Source organism: Hemitrygon akajei, chromosome 5, assembly GCF_048418815.1.
Source record: "Hemitrygon akajei chromosome 5, sHemAka1.3, whole genome shotgun sequence".
Lineage (NCBI taxonomy): Eukaryota > Metazoa > Chordata > Chondrichthyes > Myliobatiformes > Dasyatidae > Hemitrygon > Hemitrygon akajei.
The window spans coordinates 66,900,676-66,924,061 of NC_133128.1; the positions used below are offsets into that span (position 1 = coordinate 66,900,676).

A 23,386-nucleotide genomic window follows, 5' to 3' on the forward strand; every position below is an offset into this window, starting at 1 on the left:
CCCCTTAACCCATGATCCCTAGTTGTAGTCTCAACCAACCAAAGCAAAAATTCTGCTTGCATTTACCTCTCAGTTTTGTACACCTCAATCAAATCTCCCCTCAATTCTTTACATTCTAGGAAATAAAATTTTAACCCTATTCCACCTTTCCTTATAAATCAGGTCCTCAGGTTCCGACAACATCCTTGAAGACTTTTTCTGCACTCTTTCAATCTTATTTACATCTTTCCTGTAGGTAGGTGACCAAAACTGATTCAATACTCAAAATTAGGCCTCAACAGTATCCTGGACAATTCTGAAATAACACCCCAACTCCGGGACATTGATCTGTGAAGGTTGGTGTGCCAAAAACTTTCTTTATGAACTTATCTACCTGTGATTATCATATAACCATAATGAAGATTATGGATCCGCACTCCTCAGAGCCCTACTGCTCACCGCTTACGCCCTACCCCGGTTGGTCCTCCCAAAGTGATACACCTCACACTTGTCTGAATCAAGTCTCATCTGCCATTTTTCAGCCCATTTTTCCAGTTTCAAATGTTGATGGTCTTCCTCACTGTCCACTACATCCCCAATCTTGGTGTCATCTACAAATTTACTGATCCAGTTTACTATATTATAATCCAGATCACTGATATAGATGGCAAAGAACAATGGACCAGGCACCGATCCCCGTGCCACACTACTAGTCGCAGGTCTCCAGTCAGAGAGACTCCACATGGTTGGCTTGATTGAGTCTCAGGGCAAGGAATTGTGTTTTTGCAAAGGAAACAGAACTCACAGAAAGTCTGCCCTGTATTGAAGGCACTAAAAAAAATAAGACCAGCTGCTTCAGACAAAGAAGCAACTTGGTAGACCGCCAGTGAAAAAGCTATTCTACTGCCAAATTGTCCACTTGTTACTGGTATCCAAGTATGCAACTGCTTGCTAATGATCATTTAAGATTTGCATACAAGGTAAATGTTACAATTGCTTATGTAGCAATAAAAGCAAAGAATATTCAAGTGCTAAAAATATATTAACTAATGGAACAGATCTCTGCATACTCATCAGTAATTCAGAATTAGTGTACTTAATATACTTTCAGTTAGTTAATTGTTTTGCTCAGTTTAAATCAAGTTTTTTTTTGGGTTAAAGCTCTTAGGTCTTTGTAGTCTGCTCCACAGGTCTGAACTCTGAAACATAAATAGATAGAATACACCAAGATCTGTACAGTTTACATTAGTTTGTCAAAGACCCAATGAGGTTCATTAGTCATGATTTGCCATTTTTAATCCAGTCCTTTTCATTAACCTCTGCTTCTTCAACTAAGAACTTGTGCTGCATTTTGCAATCTCCCACCAAACTGAAATTCGACTTGCTTGACTATAGCTACAAGGTTGATAATTCTCCTTTTTCTCCCCCTAGTTTTCTCAGCAATGCTTCAATTTTCTGGCACCACTCCAACAATGAAGAAAGGTAGAAAAACTGAGGTCATGGCTTTTGTTACTTTTATTATTGTTTTTTTCTATGACCCTTGGATGGGAATGGACGCATGTGGTGGAAATCTATTTGGCATTTACTTTATATTTTTAAGGTAAAAAAGCACTATTTCTATTTCTAGATTCTACTCAGTGTGATTAACTGCATGTTCTTTAGTGAAAAATAGCCAAATGCCTACCTAATATCTTCATCAAGCCTCTACTGGATAAGATAAATTGGTTCCAGCATTAACCCAGCATGTTTATATGTACAGTACGTTTCTTTTTGCTATATGCTAATCTCCATACAGACCCCTTTCCTATTCTTATAGCCATTGTCAATTCTGCATGTGTGCTGATATCCAATTGATGTATCTGAAATAACTATAAAACCACAAAATAAATAAATTTATTACATATAGTAATTCAATCACAATTGAGTGTTATGATTGCAATTTCAAGGGTTAATCTCAATGCCATTAGTGGTGCCCCAATGTTCTTTCTGGTTGATAATTTTCTCTCATGTGTTGATAGAGTGTAATAATAGTATTTTAACAGTAGGTGGAGATCTGGCTCCTCTTAACTGAAGTACACAGCCGACGTCTACATTACAAGCCATGAAAGATGGAACATGCGAGCTTTGAGATACCATTCTAAAATATATACTTTGATATTAATTAAGTCAGAAGAAATCTAAAAGTAGATGCGTCCTCATTGATTATTATAAATTAAACAACTAGCAATGGAAACTCAATGTTAATGCATGAATTATAATCAATAACAGTAAGTCAGCATATGACACAGGCTATTTTTCTCCAATTTCAAGCAATAATGTTAACTTGCTACTTTTATATTACTTTTTAAACCCACCTCTTCCTGAGCTCAGAGTCCACAAGTACCTGCCTCTTCTTGGGAGGAGGGGCTGGAGGAAGTTCCTCTTTCGGTTTATCCAAAATCTGTTCTTTGGTTGTAACCATGGTTACAGTTTCCATTACGGTGGTCTGCATTAATGATGTCTCAGTTGCAGTGGCAGACTGCGAAATCTGAGGGAAGTATTAAGACAAGAAGACACAGACTGCTGGAATGATTTCAATAACAATTGTTTGAAGTCTGCAAAGAAAATAATGATTGCAATTTCTCCAGTCAGATCATGATCTGACCTTCACAAAACAACAATGAATGATTCTCCCAAACAAGAATATTTAATCTCATTTTTTAGCTGTGCCTAAAAACTGATTAAAATGAAAAAGGATTTAGAGTACACATACAAAAAGAATCGCATTGAAATCAGTTCAATAGCCATCTCAAAAATATTCATTAACACATTTAAGGAGCAACAGAACAGGCACGCCTGCCAAATCTGTCCTGTTCTTTCCAGCTGAGAATTTATAAAGCGAATATACAATAAGAACAGGTCCTATCACTTTTGTGTCAATTTCATGCTCCTTTACTTTCTCCATAACAGACACACCATTCAGTATTTTGAAGTATTCAGTGCACAATGACTGTACCCAATTAGCCCAGTTAGAAGTCACAACAGAAAATAACTATATTCCTTTAAATCATCTCCACCTATAATCAATTTAGAGTTTTGTACAGCTGCTCAACAAGTTCAAGTTTTCACAGCAACCTGGATGTATTTCAAACCTTTAACATTTAAAAACACTTCACAGCCAAATCCAAGTAAGCTATAACAAACAATGAAGCGAGAGTTGAAGTATGACTAAGATATTTGTTACAGATGCTACAGATGTATGGAAAAAGACTCCCAGAAAACGGGACCCAGCAATTTAAGGATACCATTGGTGGAACAAAGAGTGGATGCACTTAGAGAATGCTGGAGTTATAGAAAAGCAGCACTTGATGGAAGCGATGATGAAAACCTGGATGAAGGGATGAATATGTTGATGGGTCACAGCTCAAAATGTCAACTGCTTATTCCTCTCCATTGATGCTGCCTGACCTGCTGAATTTCTCCAGTATTGTGGAGATTCCCTTCATCTGCAGAATCTCTTGTTCACTTGTTTCCAACTGCCTTACTATACTTTCAATTTACATCAGATAACACAGTAAATATGCTTTTAAATCATTTTAAATCTTCTTCAAGTATTTTTAAATGCCTCAGATCATTAATGACAAAATGACAAAAAAAAACGCCTTTGGCAGTAAGATGGTTTGAGAAGGAAGATTGTGGGCCTTAGATTCCATTGTCTGATACCTCGCTACTTCTTGGGACAGCTTCAAGATAATTGGGGGGTCTTGTAGCAGCATAAATTGAGAGTGGAGACATGGATAGCATCAGAGGCTATTATAATTTTGGCTATTAATTTATACCTGAACACTCAACAGTGATGTGCCTGTTGTGCCATTAAAGTACCATGATTAATATTTAATAACTCTGCTTTCATCTTCACTTATCTTACCATGGCCAAGAGGAACACTGCAGCTGCTTCTTGCACCAGTATCTACTGGTTTAATCTCAGATTCTTGATACAAAATGAAACACTGGCTATAAAGTAATTAAAATGTAATATCTTCTGTGATCATCCTGAGTTTCATTTCCCTAGCCCCTCCAAATTAAGAGTTGCCTGCTTTGTGTATTTTTATATGAGATTTTTAAAATGTTAATCAGATGAACTGCAGAAAGCAACAACAATAACAAAGGTTTATATATTGATGTTTTGAGATAAGCTAATTTATTAGGTGATAAATGGCATATTAAGGACACTAGTTTGCTTTTCATTTTAATTTTGCCCGTGCATGAAGGGTGGACAAGCAGGATAATTTGAAGTGGTAAAAATGTATATCATTCCATAGAGACAAGCTGTGACATTCCAACATGACAGGATCAGTTTCCCAAATAGGAACAATGTCAAACTTAACACTTCATTAAAATAATATCAGCCCACAACTTGATCAGTCCTGATAAGTGAATTAAATGGAATAGGCTGCAAATGTTTTCATAAAACATTATTTACCACACACCTTCATGAATGAGAGAACTGCCAGAGTGCACAGTTGGGATGATAAGAGACGTATCTGAGCAGTTTTGAAGCCAGCGTCATGACTAACGTCACAGGCGGGGTATAATTAATTAGAATGTGTTATGCATGTCAAAAGGTACCCAGACTTGCATCTTTTTTTTGGAAGCTGAGATACAGTTGCGTAATTTAGCTACAGACTATCTGCATGTGCAATTAGAAAATGAGGGGGGAAATTTGAAAATTGCAAATTTCAGTTGCAGACTTTATATGGAGTCTCAATTACATTTCATTGTTCTACCTAGAAGCACTGTCCATTTCATATCACACCAATCTATCACTATGGGACTCTGTGGATTGGATGGGTAGAATACAAAATTAATTATAAGGTTGAGACACAAAAGCTTTCTTAGATGGATAAATAAAATTAGTCATCAAGTTATGCACACAGCAGATTATTCAAAAGAAATCTTTGTGCATTTGCATATAAGACTTGCCAATATGTTTGATTTTAAGCTATTTTCTATTTATGTTGCAGTTGCTACTAGGTAAGCTGGTAGGCACTATCTATCTGTAATTCCCCCTGATCAGAAGGTGAGAGTCATATAGTGGGTATGGAGTCACATATTAGACAAACAGGAAAGGACAGACACTTCCCTTCCGAAAATGACATAAACAAATCAAATAGGTTTTTACAAAAATCCAAAAGTTTTATTGTCACCATAAGTGTTGCTAATGCTGATTCAATACTTATTTAATTGGCAGAATTTAAATTTCTCAACTGCTGCTTTGGGAATTGAGAGCTTGTCCATAGAATAATAGTCCAGGCTTTAAGGTTCCAGTTGACTGACTTAAACCATGTGCAATCTGCTTCTACTCACAGCTTATATTTCTGTGGGAAACAGGTAACAGACAAGCACCCTGCTTGCAACTACCTGATTTCCCTTCCTGATTTAGATTCCTTTGAACCGTAAATGATATTAATGAAAGTTTGTTCAAGTGGTTAAAAATTTTCAAACATTATGTTCTTATGTATGACATTCTCTGCATTCAGCAAAATAAATATTATTCATAATTTAATAATATTGTGGCATCCCTTAAGTACTGACAACCAGGACACTGACATCTTTAACAAAGACGCTTTGCAGCACTGAGGTGTCCTGCCCGTGCTTTTGCTCCCGTGGCATTCCTACCCCTCACTCAAATCTTTCTTCAAATTAGTTAATTGGGCACAGATTAGAAATCGAACTGAAACCTTCCTGGTGTCATGTCATTGCTTCATTTTTCTTCAAAATATAACTGGAATTATGTCCTAACCTGACCACAGATTGTTTTGTTTACAGTCACTTGAAGTTGACCATTCAATGCTCATACATCAGACCTCATTGAACAACCTCTGCACTCACTTAGCTAACACACACACACACACACACTGCTCCAAGATTAAGCCATATCGAGGACTTTTAACTTACTGAAAATCCCTTGGTGGGCAAGCAGCTCAAAGAAAAAAATACTCAAGCATCATTGCATTCATTTTATTCTTTTGTGCAGACTTTTCGCTGCTCAGATCATCAAATTTTGTTCTGAGGGCTTGAAAAATGAAAATAAAAGTTAGTACCTTTTGCAACAAGAACTGAGATTTAAGAGACTGCACAATTAAAGTAGTCATGTTGCAAGCAAGACCCCTGCAGCTAATGTTGACAGTGTTCCACTAAACAGGCTCCAGCATGAAGCAGAGCCTCAGGACCCATCCTCGACGCCGTGTTCGTGTCTCAGAAGCTCTGACTGCTCTCCGGGAAAACTTTTCTTTAATACAGACTGCAGTCATTACATGAGAGTCAAGGCTGGTATGACTATGTCAATCAGGGCTTACTCAAGCAAAAAACAGGTACAAGAGAAAAAATAATTTGCAGAGGCATGTGAATAGAAATGGCAAGATTACTATAAAAAAGCAGTATGAATATAAGTATATAAATAGTTCTAAATTTTTAAGTGACTGATAAAGAAAATAAAATCAAGTCAGGTTCTAACTATATTTCCTTATTTTGTTCATTTCATACTAATTTTGTTTTAATTCCTGGTATTTTCAAACTTATCAATTTGTTACCTGATCTATTAAATGTCAAGGCTATTCAGAAGGATTAAAAATACTTGACTGCTTTACCAGCCAACAACAGCTACACACAAGATGCTGGAGGAGCTCAGCAGGTCAGGCAGCATCTATGGAAAAGAGTACAGTCAACGCTTCGAGCTGAGACCCTTCATCAGGACATGGCTGCTCCAATGCTGCATTAAAATTACAGTGCCTATAAAAAGTATTCACCCCTCCCCCCTGGAAGTTTTCATGTTTTGTTTTACAACATTGAATCACAGTGGATTTAATTTGGCTATTTTGACACTGCTCACAGAAAACAGCTCTTTCCTGTCAAAGTGAAAATAAATCTCTACAAAGTGATCCAAACTGATTACAATAATAAAACACAAAATAATTGATTGCATAAGTATTCACCCCTTCAAGTCCGTATTTAGTAGGTGCACCTTTGGCAGCAATTGCAGCCTTGGATATTGCAGTGTGGATAGGTCTCTATCAGCTTTGCACATCTGGACAATGCAATTTTCCCCTTTCTTCCTTACAAAACCATTCAAACTCTGTCAGATTGCATGGGGATCGTGAGTGAACAGCCCTTTTCAAGTCCAGCCACAAATTCTCAAATGGTTTGAGGTCTGGACTCTTACTTGGCCACTCCAGGACATTAACTTTGTTGTTTTTCAGCCATTCCTTGTAGCTTTGGCTTTATGCCTAGGGTCACTGTCTTGCTGGAAAGCAAATCTTCTCCCAAGTCACAGTTCTCTTGCAGACTGCAACAGGTTTTCCTCCTGGATTTCTCAGTACTTTGCTGCATTCATTTTACCTTCTACCTTCACAAGCCTTCCACGGCTTGCTGCAGTGAAGCATCCCTACAACATGATGTAGCCACCGCCATGCTTCACACTAGGGATGATGTGCAGTGTTTGGCTTACACCAAACATAGCATTTAGTGCAATGGACAAAAAGTTCAATTTTGGGTTTCATCAGACCACAGAACCTTATTCTAGCTGACTTCAAAGTCTTCCACATGATTTCTGGCAAACTCTAGCCGAGATTTCATGTGAGTTTTTTTTTCCAACAGTGGCTTTCCCTTTACCCCTCTCCCATAAAGCTGCGACTGGTGAAGCACCCGGGCAACAGTTGTTGTATGTGCAGTCCCTCCCATCTCAGCCACTGAAGCTTGTAACTCTTCCAGAATTGTTAATAGATCTCTCGGTGCCCGCCCTCACTTGTCCTCTTCTTGCAGGGTCACTCAGTTTTTGGGGACGGCTTGCTCTAGGCAGATTTGCAGCTGTGCCCTATTCTTTCTATTTCTTGATGATTGACTCCAAGGGATATTCAGTTACTTGGAAATTTTGTTGTATCCATCTCCTGACTTGTGCTTTTCAATAACCTCTTCACAGAGTTGTTTGGAGTGTCCTTTTATCTCCTTGGTGTAGTTTCTCCCCAGGATACTGACTCACCCGCAGCTGGACTTCCAGGTGCAGTTGTATTTTTACCACATTCAATTGAAACACCCTGACTGCACTCGGTGATCTGCATTTAACTAATTATGTGACTTCTAAAACCAACTGGTTGCATCAGTGATGATTGGTGGGTCATATTAAAGGGGGTGAAAACTTCTGCAATGTAGAGATCTGTTTTCATTTTGACACCACAAGAGTCTTTTTCTGTTGATCAGTGTGTCAAAAAAGCCAAATTAAATCCACTCTGATGCAATGCTGTAAAACAATAAAACATTAAAATTTCCAGGAGGCAAGGATGAATACTTTTTAATAGGCACTGTATACCAGATTGTACTACACTAAAAAACCTGAATCTTTAATAAAAGCAATGCCTGAATGACTATAGCTTCTTTGGCTACAGTCTTTGCAGACAGAAACATATTGAAGGCTCAATACTAAATCCCGGCACTCATTGATTTGGACCTTTGGTCTTCAAATGCTTAACTGAACTTCAAGTTATACCTTGGGGTTAATGCCATTCACCAAAAAGTGTAGGGATGGAGGAATCAGTAGCTAGTTCAAAAGCAAAATAGGCGAACAGAATGAGTATTACCCAGAGAAACTAAAATTCAAATATTTTATTTTGATTAAAAAAAGTAATTACAAGAGAAATAGGTACTTGAGTTTGGTTGATGAATAATGACGAATATGTGGCAAACTGTATAAATAATCTAGGTTCCAAACAATTCCCATTTCATAGAGTAAGTATTCCTCTGATACATAGTTCATGCACACTAATTAATTTTTAATCAATTCACCTACGCAACAACTATAATAGTAAAATGGATGTTACTTCCAGCTTGCATATGAGCCCTGGAACAAGGCATTTGTAATTTGACAAAAAGTTTCATTTTTGGTTTGTTTATGCTCTTGGACCCACTAAACAATCCCCAAGGAAACAGCAGCAATAGTGGTATTTGATATCTGATCTGTGTGGCTTTCCCTATTAATATGAGAATCTCACCCCTAACTCACAAGCTGTGAACTCCTCAAGTGGAACAAGTGAAGCTCACACTTCAGATGCTGTCATGTGACTGCCTCAGGGCCCAAGTTGAGATTTTTGTTATGATTATTTGTGGTTCCTGTACCATACAGCATCTCTCTCTTGAGTATGCACATTTCCTATCATGTGACAGCTTTGGAGGAAGAGAAAGGTTCAATTCCTTATATTGAATGCAGTAAATCACCCATGTTCTCAGATGCCTTATGATGGAAAATTGCCTCAAGTCAGAACACACTGGAGATGCTTGGCAGGAATACAAGCTTCCCAAGGTGAAAGTAATGCCAGTCGACATTTTAAGGCACAAGACATTACTTAACTGCCTTCAACTTCTTTTGATTGAATAGTCTGTCAAAAATGACCAGGCAAAATTTCTCTCCCAAAATAAATCAGGTAAATTTTCCTGACTTAGACAGAATACTGCTACTCCAGCAATTCACAATTTTGAGTGGGCTCTACTCTATTATTACATGTCCTAAAATGGTTGCCAATTTAGTCATAAAGCTACAGTACTGTGCAAAGGTCTTAGTTAGGCACCCTAGGTTTTTTATATAATGTTTGTTTTAGGTGCTTATTTTTTTGTCTTCTGTATTAGGGGGAAGGTAGAAAAGAGCAAATTTTAGATTTCTAAACACTCATTTTCCAAAAATATAAATGTTTGCATTTTGTTAAAAAATAGTAACACATTATTTATAGACCACTTTTCAAGTAAAAACTTGAACAGTGCATGATTAAACAAAGATAACAAACAGGTTACTAATGATCAATGACAATGATTGAATGAACTAAAATGATTAACTGAAACAGAAACGGGTGCAGAAGAAATCAAACTGGGAGAAAGTGAGGATGTGACAGTTTAGTCCTCAAGTCATCAATTCTTACACTACAGCAAGTATGAGCATAGCAAGAAGACACAAGGTGGTCATCCTGCATAAACAAAGTCTCTGCCAAGCAGAAATTTCGAAGCAGATAGGAGTTTCAAGATGTGCTGAAGAAGCACTAAGAAAAAGGCGAGGTTGAGAACCAGAAACACAGTGTTCAGCCACAGAAACTGAGTGCAGCAGATGAGAGATAAATCTGACTTTCTTTCTAAATCAAACAAAGTCCAGCACTGCTATCAGCTCTGAACTCACAGAAATCACTGGAACCCAATACACCCCTCTACAATTTGGAAAAGTTTTGCCAGAAATGGTCTTCATGAAAGAGATGTTGTCAAAAAGCTTCTCTGAAGTGGAAACAAAGCCAAGAGACTCACCTAAAACACAAGGACTGGGGTCTTGAACAATGGCAGAAAATGCTCTGGATTGACAAAACAAAATTTGAAAATTTTGGCTCAAACAGCAGGCAGTTTTTCTGCAGAAGAGCTGGCGAACACCACATGAATAAGTGTATACACCCAAGAGTGAAGAATGGTGCGGAGGCTCCCTGCAGATTTGAAGCTATGTTTCTGCAAATGGAGTTTGTGATCTGGTCAGAATTAATGGAACCCTCAATTCTGAGACGTACAAGCAGATTCTCACCCATCATGCAATACCATCAGGTCGGTGTTTGATCAGTCCCATCTTCATTCTGCAGCAGGACAATGACCCCGAACACACAGCCAAGATAATAAAAAACTATCTTTATGAACTATCTTCAGTGAAAAGGACAAGGGGTTCTGCAATAGATGGTGTGGCGCCACAGAACCCTGATCTCAGCAAAATAGAGGCTGTCTGGGATTACCTGGAGAGACAGAAGCAAGTGAGACAGCCAGCATCTGGAGAAGAACTGTGGCAAGTTCTCCAAGATGCTTGCACAAACTGCCAGCTGATTTTCTTATAAAACTGCACAATAGTGTACTTAAGAGAACTGAAGCAGTTTTAAAGGCCAAGGGTGGTCACACCAAATATCGATATGATTTAGTTTTTTATTGTTTATTGCTCTTTATATAAATTTCTTGATGTTCAGAAATATTTCACTTTCTTATTTTTATCATCTTCACTTTACAGAAATATATTTACATGTGCCCAAGACTTTTGCACAGTACTGTCTACAGCACAGAATCAGGCTCATTCGCCCAGTTCATCTGATCACAATGTCTATCTAAGCAAGTCTCATTTGCCTGTACTTGGTTTTTATCTCTCATCCCTTCCCCATCCATGTACTATTAAGAAGTATTTTAAACATTGTAGTTGTGCCTATCTCTTCAGCTTCTTTTGGCAGTTTGTTCCATATACTAACACACCCTTTAAAGAAAATTTTCCCCTCATGCCCTTTTTAAATTTTTCCCCTCCCATCTTAAATCTATGTCTTCTAGTTTTAGACTCTGCTACCCTGGGAGCAAAACTTTAACTATCCACCATCATACTCTTTAAATTCTTAAACTCTTTAAACCTTCAGCTCACTATGCTCCATGGGAGGGAAAAAACTCCCAGCCTATCTAACCTTTCCTTTTACATGGATCAGAAATATTTTAAAACTAATACAAACTAAATCAAATTTTCATTGAAATATTTTTAATATATTAAACTAAATGCACTCTTAAATTTAAATTACATACAAGTAATTTAATACAAAGTAAAAAAAAATCTGACAAACTAGAAGCATTCTACCTCATCTTTCCCTTAACTTTTAGCAGCACAATGAAAGAACTTGAGGAAACTCACCTTATGGAGGATGGAAAAGAAGCCCAAGTGATAAGGATTCTCCCTGCTAGCAGGAGACAACCAGAATGTTGGGACTTCCCACATCCATGTCAGATTCCTGAAACCTACACGTGCTTGCCTTGGAAATTTCAACAGTTCTGCTTGGAGCTGCCAGCAAGATCCAGCAAAATCTGGAACAATGGCACAGAGACAAACTGAATCTTCTAACAGATGCCACTATCATTGGTGGGGCTGGCATAGACTCAGTTGGCTGAAATGTCCACTTTCTATATCATATTGAACATCAAACTATGTGGAGCCCAAATTAATTAATTCTCAGTCATAATAATGAATTTTACTCTTGCTCTCTTTTTTTCCTTCTCAATGTAACAAAATATACAACCAGAAGATACATCCTTTAACATAACCTCCATGACCTCCAAAATTGTAGCTAACCTATTTGTTCCTCTTCCTCTTTTATTACTGTGTATTCCATCACTTGCTATCACTCTAAATTCCGCTCTAATCTTTCTCACTCAGAAGTTATCCTTTATCCTTGCTTTTCATGATGTTGCAAATTTCACAATTACTATTTGCATTTCCAAATTACTTACACGGCATACTCAGTAAATCCAAGAATTATAACAGAATCAATCAAAGATGGTACCCAGCAGGGTGGACAACTAACCAATATGCAAAATGCAACAAACTGTGCGAATACAAAAAGAGATAATAATAAATATAGTAAGTGTCATCAAGAGCAGGAGATGAAGAGTTATTGAAAGTGAGTCTATAGGTTGTGGGATCAGTTTAGTGAAAGTGAAGCTGAAAGAAGTTATCCCCTCTCATTGAAGAACCTGATGGTTGAGGGGTAATAACTGTTCCTGAACCTGGTCTGAGAGTCATGAGGCTCCTGTACCTTCTTCTTAATGGCAGCAGCAAGAAGAGAGCATAAACTTGGAGGTTTTTGTATTTACTGAGTATGCCCGTGAGAAAACAAATCTCAAGGCTGTATATGGCGACATAAATGTACTTCGATAATACATTTGCATTGCCCTTTAATTTTTGATCCATACAAAATTCAATTTTTGAATTAAAAGCATCCTTAGCCCCTTTGAGCCTTCTAATTTTGATGTCTAAACAATCTTTAAAATATTTTAACAAATATATCTGTTTTATTTTCTATCACACTATCATAATTTTTCATTATTCAAGCAAGTCACATGCTTGTCTTGACAGTGCACTGTCCATCACCTTGCTTCCAGTAATCAAACAATGTCTAATGTAGAGGCTATTTATTATCCAGAAGGGCAAACATCTCTGCCATCATCGAGCCTTGTCTTCTGAATTTTACAGTTTTCTCTTGTTTTCAGATCACAGACCTTGCTCTGGTCAGTTTGGGTAAAGAAAGAACGCTTTACTGCTTTGAACAGGTTTAACTTCCATCTTCCTTCTTCTGATGCTCTGATTAGTTACAGTTAAACAAATGAATTACTCACTCAGCACCATTCCCCCTTCTTGGAGATTTGACCATTTTTCTTCTATTATATGCTTCTGTCATTTAAAAGATGCAGTAATTAAATCTGAAATACTGGTGCAAGTATATCAAACCAACATTATTACTTTATATCTTCTGGATTGATGATTAGAATTCCTAAACATCAATTTTCCTCATAAACAAGCTCTGACTTCTCAATTAAAAACAGAAATGATGGAAACATAAAGCAAGTTATATAGCATCTGTGGAGGTAGAGATAGTTGATCTTTCAGATTGACCTTTCCTAAGAACTTCTGACTTTGTGGCTACACCTTTCGTATCCTCTTTCACATTTCTTTGTCAAAAATTTTCTCCCTGCTATTCCTCTTCTCCATCATCTAAATCACAAGTAGAAAATGCTACCAAAGGAGTAAATGGAGGCAAGGCCAGGAACTCCTCATGTCGAGATGGTGCTGTGTATGACAGCCTTGTTGTGAAGGCCAAATTGGCACGGTATCGAATTAAAAGCTCGTGTGTACAAAGTCGCAAAGACTAGTGGGAGACTGGAGGATTGGGAAAACTTTAAAAAGCAACAGAGAACAACTAAACAAGAAATAAGGAAAGGGAAGATAGAGTATGAAAGTAAATTAGCACAAAATATAAAAACATATCAAAAGTTTTTAATAAATATATAAAGTGGAAGAGGGTGGCTTAAGTCAATGTAGATCCCTTGGAAGACAAGAAGGGGAAATTGATATTGGGGGATAAGGAAATGGCTGTGGCATTGAACGACTACTTTGTGTCGGTCTTCACGGTGGAGGACACGTCTAATACGCCAAAGGAGGATGTTATGGACGAAATGGGAGGTGAAGACCTCAATAAATTCACTGTCACTAAAGAGATAGTAATGGCAAACTAGACGGCCTGAAGGTAGATAAGTCCACTGGTCCTGATGGGATACATCCCAGGGTGCTGAAGGAATTGGCAGAGGTTATAGTAGTCGCATTGGTAATCATTTATCAAAATTCTCTAGTCTCTGGGCAGGTCCTAGCGGATTGGAAGACAGCAAATGTCACACCACTTTTTAAAAAAGGATGCAGGCAAAAGATGGGAAACTATAGGCCAGTTAGCTTAACATCTGTAGTCGGGAAAATGCTTGAAGCTGTCATTAAGGAAGAAATAGCGAAACATTTAGAAAGGAGTGGTTCCATTAGACAGATGCAGCATGGATTCATGGATTCCTGTTTGACAAACTTACTGGAGTTCTTAATGAGTGCAGTGGATAGAGGGGAACAGGTGGATGTTGTATACTTGGATTTCCAGAAGGCGTTCGATAAGGTGCCGCACAAGGGACTTATAAATAAGACACGGATGCATGGAGTCGTAACAAGTGTATTGGCTTGGATAGTGGATTGGTTAACCAAACGAAGGCAGAGAGTTGGTATAAATGGGTGTTTCTCCGGTTGACAGTCAGTGGTGAGTATGGTGCCGCAAGGGTTGGTGCTGGGCCCGCATCTGTTTACCATTTACATTGATGATTTGAAAGAGGGGACTGACTGTAGGTAGCAAAATTTGCTGATGTCACTAAATTGAGTGGAAAAGCAAACTGTACAGAGGATGTGGAGAGTCTGCAGGGGGATATAGTTAGGTTAAGTGAGTGGGCCAAGGTCTGGCAGATGGAATACAACATTGATAAATGTGAGATAATTCACTTTGGAAGGAATAATAGAAGAGCAGATTTATTATTTAAATGGTGAAAGATTGCAGCATATTGTTGTGCACGGGGACTTGGGAGTGCTTGTTCATGAATCGCAAAAAGTTGGCTTGCAGGCACAACAGGTTATTAAGAAGGCAAACGGAATGTTGGCCTTCATTGATAGAGGGATTGAATTCAAGAGCAGGGAGGTCATGCTGCAACTATACAGAGTACTGGTGAGGCTACACTTGGAGTACTGTGTGCAGTTCTGGTCTCCATACCTGAGGAAGGATATATTGGCTTTGGAGGCAGTGCAGAGGAGGTTCACCAGGTTGATTCCAGGAATGAAGAGGTTAACCTATAAGAAGAGATTGAGTCACCTGGGACTATACTCTCTGGAATTCAGAATAATGAGAGGGGATCTTGTAGAAACATACAAGATTTTGAAAGGGGTAGATAAGATAGAAATAGGAAAGTTGTTTCCATTGGTAGGTGAGACTAGAAATAGGGGACATTGCCTCAATATTCGGGGAGAAGATTTAGGATGGAGATGAGGAGAAACTGTTTTTCCCAGAGAGTGGTGAATCTGTGGAATTCTCTGCCCAGGGAATCAGTTGAAGCTTCTTCACTAAATATGTTTAAGAAACAGTTAGATAGGTTTCTACATAGTAATAGAATTAAGGGTTCTGGGGAAAAGGCAGGTAGATGGAGCTGAGTTTACAGACAGATCAGCTATGATCTTATTGAATGGCGGGGCAGGCTCGATGGACTGGATGGCCTACTCCTGCTCCTATTTCTTATGTTCTTACATAATTTTCTGCTTACCTCTCTCTTCTTCTTTCTGCACTTCTTTTACAAGAAGCTGAAAGTCACAAGAGGTATGATCAATTGACTCTTTTGAACATTTGGAAGATGGCATTCAACCATAACTGCCACCTTTCTACCACTGGGACCCCCTGCTCACACAGACCACGGAAGGTTCATTCACCACACCAGCATTACTAAGGAAGCGTCGCCGGAGGTGAGGAAGAAGAGCCGGCCTCTTAGTTGGGTTAAGATGGCATGCAAATCGGCTACCGCTCCCTAGCATACTCCTGGCCAACGTACAGTCCCTGGACAACAAGTTGTGTGAGCTGAGAGGCAGCATATCCTACTGATGGGAAACAAAGCACTGTAACCTCTTGTGCTTTACTGAAATCTGGTTGTCGGAGAAAATACCAGATCTACCCATCGAACCCATCAGGTTCTTGTATTCTGAGCTAACAGGACTAAAGACATCTCTGTGAAAAGTAAAGGGAAGTGGAAGAAGCATGTTTCATGGTGAACAAAGGTCGGTGCGACACAGGTAGTGCTCACACCCTCAAACCGTTTTGCTCCCTGGATCTGGAGTATTTTATGCTGCTATGTTGACATTTCTGGCTGCCTAGAGAAATCACGTCTGTTATTACTACAGCTATGTACATCCCACCATAGGCCGATACCAATCTGTCTCTTAACAAACTTTGCAAAATCATCAATATCCGTGAAACCGCACACCCAGAGGCTGCTTTCGTCATCACTGGAGACTTTAACCAAGCATCACTGACCAGAGCTTACCCAACGTTCTGCCAACACATCGAGTTGAGCACACAGGGAGGAAGCATACTTGACCACTGCTACTCTCCCTTCCACAACGCCTACAAAGCACTTCTCCGGCCTCCGTTTGGAAAGTCTGAGAATTCCTCCATCTTGCTCCTACCCGCCCACAGGCAGAAATTCAAGCAGGAAGCGGCCATACTGAAAACTATCCACTGCTGGTCCAACCAATCAGACTCAATGTTACAAAACTGAATACATGGAAGTGGTCACAAGCTTCATTCAGAAGTGCATTAAAGATATTGTTCCTCCAAGAAACGGTCCGGGTCTAACCAAACCAGAAACTTCCGATGAATATTTCAGTGCATGTTGTTTTTCAGCTCAATGGATAAAGCTTTCACCTCTGAAGACCAACAGGAGCTCATGAGCTGCCACTATGATTTATGTAGAGCCATTAAGGTGGCAAAACAGCAACACAGGGACAGAATCCAGTCACAACTTTGCGACAATGACACACACAGCGTATGGCAAGGACTGCACACCATCACGGCCTTCAAGAGGAAATGCAGCAGTAAATCCAAAATTGCCACCTCATTCCTGCTAAACTTTTTTATGCTCGATTCGAGGTTGATAGGACTGAACCCATGAGGAGAATTGCCGACGAGATCTGCACCTTGGTCATCCCTGAGGCTGAGGTACGTTGAACATTCCAACCTGTCAACAGCCATAAGGCAGCAGGGCCAGACGACATCCCAGGGCGCATTGTTAAAGTGTTTATCTCTCCCTCTCCCTGTGCCTGGTGCCCTCCTGTTTCAAATTGTCCATTAATGTCCTTGTACCTGAGAAAACCAGGGTAGCATGTCTGAACGACTGGTGTCCTGTCACACTCACCTCAGTTATAAGTAAATGCTTTGAGAGGCTGGTTAAAGTCTACATCTGCAGCATGCTACCACTCACACTGGACCCCCTACAATTTGCCTACCAACAGAACTAGTCCACCAATGACACCATAGTCACAGCTCTACACACCGTCCTCACTCACCTGGAGAAGAGAGATGCATATGTTAGAATGCGGTTCCTAGACTACAGTTCAGCATTCAAAGCCATAGTTCCTTCCAGACTTTACAGGAAGCTCAGAGATTTCAGCCAGCACCCCACCTTGTGTAGCTGGATTCTAGACTTCCTATTGGATCGCCGACAGGTGGTAACGATGGGCTCCCTCACCTCTACCCCTCTGACCTTCAACACAACACAGGTGCCCACCAGGGTTGTGTTCTGAGTCCCCTTCTCTACTCCGTTTACACCCATGACTGTACTGCCACACACAACTCCAATCTGCTGATCAAATTCACAGATGACATGACTTTATTTGGCCTTATTTCTGGTGGTAATGAGACAACCTACAGAGGAGAGGTCGACACCCTGACACAGTTGTGCCAGGATAACTACCTCTCCCTCAATGTCCAAAAACCAAAACAGCTAACTGTGGATCACAGGAGGAATGGAGACAGGCTTGCCCCAATCAATGTCAGTGGGTCTGCAGTTGAGAGGGTGAGTAGTTTCAGTATGCACATCACCGATGATCTCACCCGGACTGTACACATCAGTTCTGTGGCATGAAAAGCACAAGAGCATCTCTTCCAACTCAGGCAACTGAAGAAATTTGGCATCGGCCCCCAAATCCTCAATACCTTCTACAGGGGCACCATTGCGAGGATCCTGACTAGCTGTTTCGCCACCTGGTACGGGAACTGCACCATCCTTGATCACTGGGCACTATAGAGAGTGGTACGGACAGCCCAGCACATCTATGGATGTGAACTTCCCTCCATTTATAGCAGCAGGTGCAGAACGAAGGCTTGGAAGATCATCAGGGACACCAGTCACCCCCAACTATAAACTGTTTCAGCTGTTTCCATATGACAAACGTACCGCAGCATTAAAATCAAGACCAACAGGCATGGGACAGCTTCTTTCTACAAGCCATTAGACTTTCAAATTCATAAGTCTGTACACTGCTATGGAGTCATAACGCAAAGATTTTTACTCCCTCACATTGTCGGATGGACGTAATTCTAATTCTAAATTCTAAACTTGATGGTCCATTCCACAAAAAAGCGTTCATGTGTGAATTAAAAATCTCATAATTCTGCAGAACATTACTGTCCACTGATTTTTTTTGCTTCAAGCTTAGTGCTGAAGCAGACTTCAATTAACTGAGTACTAAATGCAATTAATGCTACTTGATAATTCCCTTACATTTTTATACGCACAAAATAAATCTGAATGCAGCTTCTTGCAACACTTGTGTAGTGCTAGTCCTATCTCGTGTGACTGGTTGCTTTGCTCTTTATGAGAAAATCAAATTACATAATACTACATTTAATGCTTGTAAGCCATCAGAACCTCTAGGTGTTGGAATAGTGAATAGAAAACACACACTTCTGCAGTTAGGTTTTGGTTATAAAAAATAGCAATTTATACAAGATATTTACATGAACAAGAACAATTCCAAATTCCAACAATCTGTTTAGGTTCCAAATCTCAGATATCAAAGAAAACCAAATTCCTTTTTAGTTAGAATCAGTGAGATTCATAAGAATAACCTTTAATACTTCAATTTCTCCAACTAATTAAATCTAGCATTATTCCTTATTTAAAGGCTTACAGACTAACATTTGCCTTTCTATTTATCCCTAGTTAGTTAGGAAACTAATTGAATTCCTAGTTTCTATACCTCATTCAGTATCTTATCAAAGTCTTTGCAAAAATATTCAGTTCTTGCACAAAATGAAATTCAGGTCCTTCAAATGAAAAATAAATGGATACATCCAACCATATTTAATCCTTGACATCTTGAAGCATTCTGTTCCCACGCTGGTTCTTCGATCTTGGATGTTACTGTTTCTTGCTTCATTGAAGGAAATGATGGGTCATCCACGGGAAGTCGATTCACAATACTCGCAAAAAAAAACTGACCAAATAGCTTGATTTAACAGAACTAATTCCCAGTTACACAGTCGAGATCTTGGATACTACTCTCTGCCGATATCGTCTCGCTATAGCTGATACGCATCATAGCCATAGCTTCAATATATCTTTTATCAATATCACCTCTCCTCCAGGGGTTTCACCCTGAGGATTTCCAGCAAGTAGGGTAGAGATACTAACAACTAACTCTACTTTTAACAGTTTTTATCTTCAGTTAGCTTCTGTCACTTGTCCACTTCTGCCTCAGCCACACCTTGATCTCACATAGCTATTTTTTTCCAAGTTCTCTTTTTCTAAAATTTGGTAAACCTTGGTTTCATCCCTTCACAGGTGGAGCTTTCTAACATTACATAGAAACACAGAAAACACACAGCACAATACAGGCCCTTCGGCCCACAAAGCTGTGCCGAGCATGTCTTTACCTTAGAAATTACCAAGGGTTACCCATAGCCCTCTATTTTTCTGAGCTCCATGTACCTATCCAGGAGTCTCTTAAACCACCTCACACTTATCTGGGTTGAACTCCATCTGCCACTTCCCAGCCTAGTTTTGCATCCTATCATTGTCTTGCTGTAACCTCTGACAGCCCGCCACACTATCCACAACACCTCCAACCTTTGTGTCATCAGCAAATTTACCATCCCTCCACTTCCTCATCCAGGTCATTTATAAAAATCACAAAGAGTAGGGGTCCCAGAACAGATCCCCGAGGCACACCACACGTCACCGACCTCCAAGCAGAGTATGACCCATCTACAACCACTCTTTATCTTCCATGGGCAAGCCAGTTCTGGATCCACCAAGGCATGTCCCCTTGGATCCCATGCCTCCTTACTTTCGCAATAAGCCTTGCATCTTAAACATTTTTGTGTTTAATTAACCGGGGATACATTGTACTGCAAATCTAAAAGCAAGCTCTGCACCAGGAATTGAAATAACCTGAGCTGCAAGGAAACTACTTCAAATACATAGTAAGATGGAAGCTAGTCTAGTTTCATGATCCACACTTGCTGAACAACAGTAAGAAATATATTTAATGAATATATGGTTATTAAATATTGATAACATACCTCCTTCGAACCATTCTCCAGTTTCTGCACAAGATCATCCCAACGTTGAGCGAGTTCATCAAGCCTTGCCTTAACCTTCTGAGCCACAGCCTTATTTTGTAGAGAGGCAAGAAGATCCTGACTGAGGGCACAAAGCTTGTCCATTGTCTGCCGTTTCTGCTCCAGCTCTCCCTTTAGCATCTGGTGGTTACGAAAAAAAGCAACTGAAAAAGGCAGTTAACAAATAAATGGATCAGAGATACACAATTCACACACTAATGTACGAGCAGTTGAAATACTGCATTTCTCTCATTCTCAGGAACAAGTCAGGAAAAAAGCGTTTCTCCAGTAGCCTTTCATCCCTCACAAAGCATAAATATTTGATAAAATTAATATGCAAATATTTAATTGAACTATCTATCTTTATTTCAGTTGAGAGTTAATAACTTTTATTTAAAAAAAATTCAGTATCTCCTATACACAATAAGCTGGTCACTGACTGTATACCCACAGTTTTCTGCTGCTACAGTCCATCCACTTCAAGATTTGGTATGTTGTGCATCCAATGATGTTCTTCTGCACACCATTGTTGTAACACATGGTCATTTGAGTTACTGTTGTCTTCCTGTCAGCTTGAAGCATTCTCCTCTGACAATACTCATTAATAAGGCTTTTTCACCCACACAACTGCCACTCACTGGATGTTTTTTTTTTCTTTTCAGCACCATTCACTGTTGTTGTGAAAATCCCAGAAGATACTCAAACCATCCTGCCTGGCACCAACAATTATTCCATGGTCAAAGTTACTGACATCATATTTCTTCTTCATTCTGATATTTGGTCGGATTCCCTTAACCATGTCTACATGTTTATATGCATTGAATTACTGTACATAGTTGATGGATTAGATATTTGCATTAAAAGCAGGTGTAATAGTGTACTTAAAGTGTCATTGAGTTTATTTATGTATACCTTGGTAGTATTCTGAATGTTTGGTCAACTTATTTCCATCTTTCAGGGTATGTAACTGTCAGTTTACCTGTTAAGCAAGCACATGGTACCTCACATTGTCAAACATCTCTGCTGAAGTAAATGGGATCTACAAAACTGACTGCTCAGATGTGGTCAAAACTTGGCAACTCTCCTTCTAGTTCTCTCAAAGTTTTAAACCACTGCCTCTGCACACCCCCATGAGAAATATGCTTCACCCAAGGTCCACCGGTTCATGGCACATTAACAGGTTCAAGGCTCTGCATGTGACCAGGTCATTCTCCGCAAATCATTGTGTGATCTCAGATCACCAGAATAGCAACACAATAAAAAGAAGCGTGAAGATAACTCAATATTTAAGGAAATGTACTGAGAAAGGTGGAAAGAGAAAATGGAGAGCTCAGTAGATAGGAAGCTGGTTGGGATTTAGTTAGAGGTGAGAGAGGAGTGCAGATAATGGAAGTTTTGTGAGGAAAGGAAGAAGATGGAATGATAGTCACTTGGAGGTCAGTAACTTTAGAGTGAAGTTGAGAAGAATTTATTAGGAACAGCAGGAATAAAATCTCCACAGATCCAAGATTTCCACTGATTTGAGAATATCTCAACTGATTGAGCTTCAGAATTTTTCACTCAAATGATATTTAAAGCAGCCTTGCTTCATCAACATATGCTACTGATCCAGATGGATGCCTTCGTACTTTGTCTGATTTTATTAGGGAACTAAAAGCAGGAAAAGACTATATAATTGCAACTAAAATGAAAGATATCAATTGTCATCTTCTCCGGAAAGGTGTCAAATCAAATAGATATAACAGTAAATAACATTACTTAATTTGTGAGAAATGAAGATGTTTTAATTGAGCTCCATGCTCGGTGAAACAGAGATTTCCATTTGCGCTTACAAACTTAATATGTAGTATGTAAATTGGCTTATCATTATCACAGGTTCAGTGAAAATTTTGTCTGACATACCATTCATACAGATCAATTCATTACAACTACGCACTGAGCCAGCAAAAGTAAAAACAATGACAGTGTAAAAAAGTGTTACAACGAGAGAGAACATGCAGTACAGGTGAACAATAAGGTGGAAGCTCATAATGAGATTGATTGTGAAGTTAAAAGTTTGTTTTATCAGACAAGGGAACCTTTCAATAGTCTTATAACAATGTGATAGAAGCTGTTTTAAAATCTGGTCCTTACACGCTATTCTATGGGAGGTGGGAGGAAAGAATACCCAGGGTGGGTGGAGTCTTTGAATACGTTGGCTGCTTTACTGAGACAGTGAGAGGTGAAGACAGAGCCCATGGTGGGGTGGCTGTTGTTTGTGATGTGTTGAGTTGTGTGCATAACCCTCTGCGGTTTTTTGAAGTCACAGGCAGAGTAGGTGCATTTGGATAGGATCCTTTCAATGATGCGTCAATAATAGGTTGGTGAAGGTCAATAGGGTCTCATGCCAAACTTATTTAGCTTCTAAGCAAGTAGAGGGACTGGTGTGCCTTCTTAGCAATGGCATCTATGTGGTTGGATCAGGAAACTCTATGGGTGACGTTCACTCCTCAGAACTTGAAGCACTCAACCTTGGCAACATTGATGCAGACAACAGGATGTGCATTGCCACCTCCCTAAGGTGAATTACCAGATCTTTAGTTTTACTACCATTGAAGGAAAGGTTGCTGGCATGATACCATGTCACTCAGCTCTCCATGTCCTTTCTGTACTCTGACTCATCATTATTTAAAATAGCGCCCACTACAGTGGTATCATCTGCAAACAGATTTTAGAACAGAATCTGGCCACACGGTTGTGACAGTGTAGGAAGTAGAGTGAGTCACTGAGGAAGTAGTGTTGTGGAGGGTAATCATAGCAGAGGTGTTGACCATTATCATTACTGATTGTGATCTGTTGGTCTGGAAGTCAAAGATCCAACTGCAAAGAGAGGTGTT

The 23,386-nt window shown here is 39.3% G+C and overlaps 1 protein-coding gene across 9 annotated transcripts in view; it reads right to left on the reverse strand.

The window, feature by feature from the left end:
- Positions 1-23,386, reverse strand: part of dmd (dystrophin) — a 1,932,045-nt gene that overhangs the window by 1,178,382 nt on the left and 730,277 nt on the right. For all 9 annotated transcript variants that reach the window (XM_073045659.1, XM_073045653.1, XM_073045656.1 and 6 more), the window contains 2 exons: positions 20,472-20,651; positions 2,334-2,506 (listed from right to left, as the gene is read on the reverse strand). In XM_073045659.1, the coding sequence (XP_072901760.1) occupies positions 2,334-2,506; positions 20,472-20,651 (353 nt within the window). The remainder of the gene's footprint in view (positions 1-2,333; positions 2,507-20,471; positions 20,652-23,386) is intronic.